Below are 7,921 nucleotides of genomic sequence, written 5' to 3'. Positions count from 1 at the left end.
GAAGTACTGTTTAAAATATTACACGCACTACCCGGTTAATTAAACACTATTTAGGTTCCCTGCTATAGGCGTTTGTTGCTTGTATGTTCTTACAACAGGGCCACTCTATTGGAACATTTATTTATTTAATCGTGTGTTCCTTTGGCACAGATCTTTTGATCTGGTTGTGATGCCCCTTGAACGTTGCCACCTACTGTTGTGTTCTGATAACTCCTTAAGCTCAGATGAACTCTATATAATTAATTTGATTATTATACTAACATAGCCTAAGATCAGGCTCTCCTGATAAATGTTTTCATTTATTTCTTGTACGCAATAATTTGTGGAACGATACAATTACATTAATAATCTTACGATCACGACAAAACAAAAAGTTAAATAAGGATATTCCTCTCTTAAGGTGTTTCCATTCATTCATTTCATTTAAACACCTAATATATTTCTTTATTCTGTGTAAAAAATGCATGACTATCTATGCGTGTGTTTGTGCGCAAAATATTTAATATAAATTACTTATATAAAACAAATAACTCGTTCCTGTAACAGTAATTTCGTAATATTTTTCGCTTAAATGACAATGTTTCTCGTTTCCTTGCACATCCACACATGACGCAGTTTCGGAGGTTTAAATTTCGAACCTGCCGGCTCAGCTCTACTGACTCACCCTGTTTGGCTGTCGCCACGTGCGGGACTCTAATGCAGTTTGTACTCCGTCTCTGCGTGGGGCGCTATAGCCATCAATAGCGGAATAGCACACGGGAAAGAGGCGGATAAGATCCACAATAAGGTGGAGCCTGTAAACTCTGCGGCAGCAGAGTGTAGGCTTTGTAGAGCCGGCGCATTCCTCGAGACGTCTGCAGGAAACCTCCCGGCGGGTTGAACGACAGGCCCTCGGAGCAGAAGCGCGCGCGCCACCAAGCCGGAGTGGACGCATTGACGCGCGCGTGCGTATTGAATCAATCGAGTGAGCGAGCAAGCGAAATACGGAGAGAGAGAGAGTTGGCGCGCGGCTCGGCCGTTTCAGCCTTCACTCTGCAGTTCGTTAAGCTTTGAGTCCAAAGCGAGGCTTTTGCTCATTCCTCATCTTATCTTCTCCGCCGCACCTTTTGAGGTAACTACACTTCCGATTTTCCGTCAGGATTATTGACATCTTCTTCCTCGTTGTTGGATATTTTCCCCGGAGGGGGGGGCGCGGCTAACTCGTTCTCCACCTTTACTGCCTACGGGATGCTTCGCCATGAAGTAGTGCTTTGTTTCTGCCACCGCAAAGAAGAATAAACAAACACATTGCGGAACCTTGAATTAGAAAGGAGACTGTGCCCGGAACTCCCATTGCCCTTTGCTGGTCTCTTTTCTTTTTATTTGATGAGTACTTTTTTTTTCTTTTATGGTTGTTTTTAAGGGTTAAAACCCCGCCGACGGGTACGGTTGTGATACTTTACTACGGAACGCACTTCGCCTGGCTGTGGATGGTTCCGGGTGGAAGGCGCTGCTGAAGTGCGTACAGGTTGTGTTGTAAGCCTCGACGCCAACGTCTTACGTTTTATACCGTGCTGCTATTTCTTCATTCTCTTTTTGAGGCTTGCCTGATACTTAGTCCGGTCCCCTCCCCCCCGATGCGGGGTGTCTGAGTCCCCTTCCCCCTGCCTCCAGACGGCGGTCGGAGATGTTGAAGTGTATTCCACTGTGGCGCTGCAATCGCCACGTCGAGTCCGTAGACAAGCGGCACTGCTCTCTACAGACTGTACCGGAGGAGATCTATCGCTACAGTCGAAGCTTGGAGGAGCTCTTGTTGGACGCAAACCAGCTGCGGGATCTGCCCAAGGTACGTTTTTTTTTTTTATCTTGGTCTCCAGGTCAGGTGAAGTGACCTCGGTAGTAAGACAGTAGGAAGAGCTGTCTCACCTGGTGGAACTGGCCATTGCACGTTTTATTGTTCTAATGTTTACCTAGGCCTCTTACTGTTCATCTTTGATCAAATGGTAAAATCGAGGATGCTGTCTTACCTTGGTGCATGTGACATCAGAACGGCCTGTAAGGAAAAACTAAACTATAAGGGACTGAATGAAACCTACCACGTATTTTACTTTTGGTGTAGCAACTGTGATTTTCCAGGCTGTCCTTTGCTGTCGTACTTTATCAGGTTTGTTAACAGTTAATTTCTTATTTAATCGGCGATTTGTTGACATTGCTGGGAGTCCTGTTTAGATAGCCTGTTCTTGCTGTTGGACTGCAGTGTCAAAAGATACAAAGCTTGTCTCTACCACACCCCAAAGCTCTGGAGAGGTGTGAATTTTGTACACAAGAGATTGTTTTCTTCTTCTCGCTTTCCAAGTATTTTAGTAATGCAGTCATTTTATGATGACATGTGCAAATGTCACTGAACAAGCACCTTCATGCCGGCACCTTAACGTTTTCAAGACCTGAGCCATTATAATTGGCACCTGTGTATTACTTTTCGTCTTTAAAATCTTGGGAATAAGAAACACACACAAAGACCATGGGTTTGTTTCGAACCTAGTTTTGTTAAACCTAACATGCTTGTATGGAATGTTATTTGATTTTAATAAAATACTTAAAAAAAAAAAAAAAAAAAAAAGCATTTCAGAGTTTTGCACACTCCCAGCAGAAATGGGCTATCAAAGTATTCACAGAGCACACCATCACAATTTACAAGGAAATCTTGGGGGCAAGTGGCAGGATTGACATTCCAGCTGTGCTGAGGTGTCATCCGCTGCACTTAGCTACCAATCCAGGTGGTTTGTTGTGTGGTGGGTGCGGCAACTAGCTATCAGCGCAGGCTTCCAACCTCTCTAACACCATCACAAGTTGCATTACAATACAAGAATACAGTTCAAAAACGTAAAGTACCCTCTTCTTATAAAATGTAAATAATGTGACACATGAGTGAAGACCATTTAGTCCATCAGGCGCATTTGTCTTGGTAATAGCTAAGCTGTCCCTGTATCTCATATAGATGTCTCTTAAAGGTTGTCAAGGTTTCTGCATCAACTAAATGTTGCAGAAGTTTGTTCAACGTTTCCCCAACTCTATAAAGAAGTGTTTCCTGGTTCAGTCTTAAATTAGTGGGAAAGATAACAGAGTTGTCTTAAGTGTCTAGGTTAAGGTTTGAAAATATCTCCTTACTATTTTAGTTTGGTTGAGTCCATGTTACATTACTCGACTTGTAGTTGTGGGGTATGTCTGATTTGCTTACCGCAGTTGCTGGTCTTGCTGCCAGTGTTTCTCAGACTGTAAATCACTGGCCATGTTGTGTTTACCGACTATCTTCTAGCACAGTGGTGCTCCCCCATTTTTCTGAGAGCCAATAGTGTGCTGCCTGATGCAGCTGGCACTGTACAAAGTACTGTATAAACTTGTTTGATTTTATTGGTATGCGATGCTGAACATGTCAAATTACGCACCCTGCTTCAAGTGAGCAATCTACAGTGTGCCTCAGACTCGCCAAGATCAAGTAAATGAAGGCTATGGCTAAAAATTGCTGGAAAAGTCACGCAATGTAACATGGCCTTTAGGAGAAACATCCCCCCCATACAAAAGCCTGAATAGAACAAGGAAACGAAAGACAGACAAACACTCATTGGAAGAAAAAAAATAAACACACCTAGGTTAATGTACAAAGGGAGTGGGCAGCATTGGTGTTCCCTGCTGATTGGATCAAAAATTGGGAAACACAGGGGCACAGTGAAGTGTAAGTTTGATCTCTGCGGATCGCTAGACTTGTGCATCAGTCTCGAGATGTGAGACAGGATTAAATTGGTTAGATCCACTGCAGCTAATGTTGTACCACTCTTTGTACTTTATCATTTTTGTAGTGTCAAACCTATGGGAGAGAATAGTGAGGGCCGACAGTGTACTCTCAGAAGTCTGTCCAGAGAGCATTACTGTACTTTCACTGATTTTATATTAATGACATAGATTTCTATATAGCTAGTAAACTTGTGAAATTTGCAGATGAAACTAAAATTGGAGGAATGACAGACGTTGAGGAGGTAACAAAACAATTTAAGAAGACTTGGACAAGCTTCAGAACCGGCAAATACTTAGAAAATCCATCTTAACGTAGAAAAGAGCAAAGTGCTACACTTTGGCAAAATATAAGATACGTAACATTATCCTATAGTGTATGATTTAGGGGTTTATGTTGACATAACATTTTATTCACTTAATGTGCAGAAACAATTAAAGCCAAATAAAATGCCAGGTTAGGTAGTAAAAGCAGTTGAATATAAATTGAGGGACGTTCTGCTCAGACTATATTAATGCTGTAGTGAAACTGCATCTGGAGTACTGGGCGTAGATCTGCTCACCACACTACATAAAAGACATAGCAATGCTTGAAGCAGTGCAGAGGAGTGCATTCAAGTGCATCCCAGGACTGGGGTACATGTCGTACATTGACGGGCTCAGAGAATTAAATCTGTTTAATCCCAAGCAGAAAAGACTGTGTCGGGACATAATCCAGGTTTTCAAAATTCTTGGGGGCATTGAAAAAGTAGATCCAGTAGAATTCTTTCAACTTAATGGTGAATCACATACTTGAGGACAACAGTGGAAATTAAGGGTAAGAGGACCAAAGCCAGGAAGCACACCTTTACTCAAAGAGTTGTGGAAATCTAGAACAAATTGTCAAGACGTGTTGTCAAAGAAGAAACCACAACAACCTTTTAGAAGTATCTGGGTAAGATATCGGGACAGCTTGGCTATTGGCTAAAACAAATGAAGTTGATGACTGAATGGTCTCCTCTCATTTGTTAAATTTCTTACATTCTATTATGTATGATTATTTCATTTTATGTTTGATAGCTAAAGTTATGAGATTCATTTGTTGGCTTGTAACCCTAAAGTAATCTGTGCAACACTGTGCTGCAAAATACAATGCATGGGATGATGGGGCTGACACATTTCTATTTGCAGACTTTAATAGCTAGGTTTCATTGTATTGAGGAAGTGGCAGTGAGTGTGATTTTTGGCAACTTCAATTGAATCAATTATTATACCAGAGCATTTGCTTCTCTTCCTTTTTTATTAAAAAAAAAAGTGGCCTAATAGCTGTTCAAGATAAAGGAAAAATGTAAAGAGAAAGTGATTTTACTACTGACTTTTTGTCATGAAGGCTTTTATTTTTAAATATTCAGTTTTATTTCTTTTACATAGGTTAATTTGTTTTCTTAATAGATTAGTTTTGCCTTGATTTCTTCTGTTGTTTCTAATGCTAGGAATCATGCAGTGGTTTTCATTAAGAACGTTTTATCACACCATTTCAATCTTGTGGTATCAGCTTACTGCGGTGGGCTGGGCCCTGCCCAGGGTTTGTTTCCTGCCTTGCGCCCTGTGGTGGTTGGGATTGGCTCCAGCAGACCCTCGTGACCCTGTAGTTAGGATATAGTGGGTTGGATAATGGATGGATGGATGGTATCAGCTTACTTAATAAGTACAGTAATCCCTCCTCCATCGCGGGGGTTGCGTTCCAGAGCCACCCGCGAAATAAGAAAATCCGTGAAGTAGAAACCATATGTTTATATGGTTATTTTTATATTGTCATGCTTGGGTCACAGATTTGCGCAGAAACACAGGAGGTTGTAGAGAGACAGGAACATTATTCAAACAGTGCAAACAAACATTTGTCTCTTTTTCAAAAGTTTAAACTGTGCTCCATGAAAAGACAGAGATCACAGTTCCGTCTCACAATTAAAAGAATGCAAACATATCTTCCTCTTCAAAGGAGTGTGTGTCAGGAGCAGATCATGTCACAGAGATAGAGAGAGACAAAAGCAAACAAATCAATAGGGATGTTTGCCTTTTAAGTATGCGAAGCACCGCGGCACAAAGCTGTTGAAGGCGGCAGCTCACACCCCCTCCGTCAGGAGCAGACAAAGAGAGAGAGAGAGAGAGAGTTTGTTTTTCAAGCAAAAATCAATACGTGCCCTTTGAGCTTTTAAGTATGCGAAGCACCGTGCAGCATGTCCTTCAGGAAGCAGCTGCACACAGAAGGTAGCAACGTCCCTATCGTCTAGGTGTGCGAACAGCCCCCCTGCTCACACCCCCCTACGTCAGCGCAAGAGAGAGAGAGAGAGAAAGTAAGTTGGGTAGCTTCTCCATCTGCCAATAGCGTCCCTTGTATGAAATCAACTGGGCAAACCAACTGAGGAAGCATGTACCAGAAATTAAAAGACCCATTGTCCGCAGAAACCCGCGAAGCAGCGAAAAATCCGCGATATATATTTAAATATGCTTACATATAAAATCCGCGATGGAGTGAAGCCGCGAAAGGCGAAGCGCGATATAGCGAGGGATCACTGTAAATGTCAGATTCTGACTATTCTTCCTGAAACACTTTATTAATTCTTCATACATTCACAGACAACTTGTATTTATCTCCCAAAACCTACTTTAGAACCTTCGCTTTTAGGGAGTAAGCACAAATGCATTGCAACATTTTGTATGTTTTCTTTTGGAATTCTTAATTTGTGTGTATTCACGGCTGTGTATATAGACACACCTTTTAATTTCAGGTAAATAGCATCTTCTTTGCCTGAAATCTTGAACTTTTTAATTAATTTTGTTTAATAGATAACACAAATCAGCTTTACTGATGTTTTCCTTATCATTGTTCTCATCCACTTAAGTTATGCTTCTACTTCCTGAACCTTGTAAAAATAAAAAAATCTTAACATTTAGTCCAGTGCTTTTCTTAATCTCCTTTACTATTGATTTTTAAGTCATTAAGTTAATTTTTTTGTTTTCTCCATATGCAACATTATGGAAATAACACTGATATGCTTTTTCTTTTAAATTATCATTATGTGTTACTTTGTATATCATGTGAAGTAGTTCTAATATAATGAAGGTTCTTTTCTGTGTCAGTTCAGTTTATTTTTATATAGAATTTTTTTACAAAGAGTTTGCTGGATAGATTGTGAAGTTTGCACTTGAAACAGATTCTTAGGATGACATAAAGATGAATACATAAATGTAAATACTAAACATGTATGATATGCTTAAAATATTCACCTCTTGAAAGAAGGTATCACATGGTGTTACAGGTAATATTATGCCACTTGATTCCCGGCTCTGGTACCTTCGCTTGAGTTTTAATGGTCTTGGTGTTTTCACAAGATTCGTTCAGAAATGCAGGTTATCTCTACTTTTAAGGGGAGAAATGAATTTGAAACGTCTGTTTAGCTATGGTTGTGCACATGAGTGTTTACTTAGTAATGGTCATACATCCCTTGTAGGGTCAGTTCCTGCAGGGATTAGCTGAAATAAACATGACCTTGTGCACACAGATATTATCTGTCCAGGTTGTAAGAAGGTAAGCCTGTTTTCAAAGAAAGTACAGGGAACTGAGCAGTTCGTGTGAATAGCAGAACTGACTTGCTGTGGAAGAAATCCTGTAACTCCCCAGGTTGCACTAATATGCACTATATTTTGCATTGTACTGTATGTCTTTAGGTCCAGTAAAGAACCTAATGTCTGAAACCTAATAATCCTGATCTATTGAAAGTTCATTAAAATCATTCATTGTTTGTTTATTGTGTTCTCATCATTCATTTGGCATTTGATTATTTTTTGACTTCATTCTTTTTAAGTTTCCGCAATAGCTTTTTACTGCTTCAGCAACAGGGGCAGCATGCTTTAATGAAGTATGAAGCTATATACTTACCAGGATAGATGTGTGTGTTGTGGGGTAGGTAATGGGCAACATTTTGTTGGTTATGGCCAAAATCATAACTTTGGACCACTGTGCTTTATCAGACACATTTAGTTGAATTTGGGGAAACCACAAGTTGATTTGTAAACATACATGATGGAATCTTCAATATTTTACAGTTAAAATGAGAATGTTGGAAAGTAATGGTGGTGTAATGGAAATGCTTTTCAAATTATGCAGTGGTCA

At 40.3% G+C, this 7,921-nt stretch overlaps 1 protein-coding gene across 17 annotated transcripts in view; it reads left to right on the top strand.

Moving 5' to 3' along the window:
- Nucleotides 1-699: 699 nt before the first annotated feature.
- scrib (scribble planar cell polarity protein) overlaps nt 700-7,921 on the top strand; it is a 284,575-nt gene continuing 277,353 nt past the window's right edge. For 6 of the 17 annotated variants that reach the window (XM_051929190.1, XM_051929189.1, XM_051929183.1 and 3 more), the window contains exon 1: nt 701-1,825. In XM_051929190.1, coding sequence (XP_051785150.1) covers nt 1,667-1,825 — 159 coding nt within the window. In that variant the 5' untranslated portion in view covers nt 701-1,666. Of the gene's footprint in view, nt 1,826-7,921 lie in introns of all 17 variants that reach the window. The other 11 variants (XM_051929182.1, XM_051929181.1, XM_051929180.1 and 8 more) reach the window with 5 other exon arrangements.

Source organism: Erpetoichthys calabaricus, chromosome 6 (genome assembly GCF_900747795.2).
Source record: "Erpetoichthys calabaricus chromosome 6, fErpCal1.3, whole genome shotgun sequence".
NCBI classification, from domain to species: domain Eukaryota; kingdom Metazoa; phylum Chordata; class Cladistia; order Polypteriformes; family Polypteridae; genus Erpetoichthys; species Erpetoichthys calabaricus.
The sequence above is the reverse complement of the archived record's forward strand: the minus strand, read 5'-3'. Positions and strand labels throughout refer to the sequence as shown.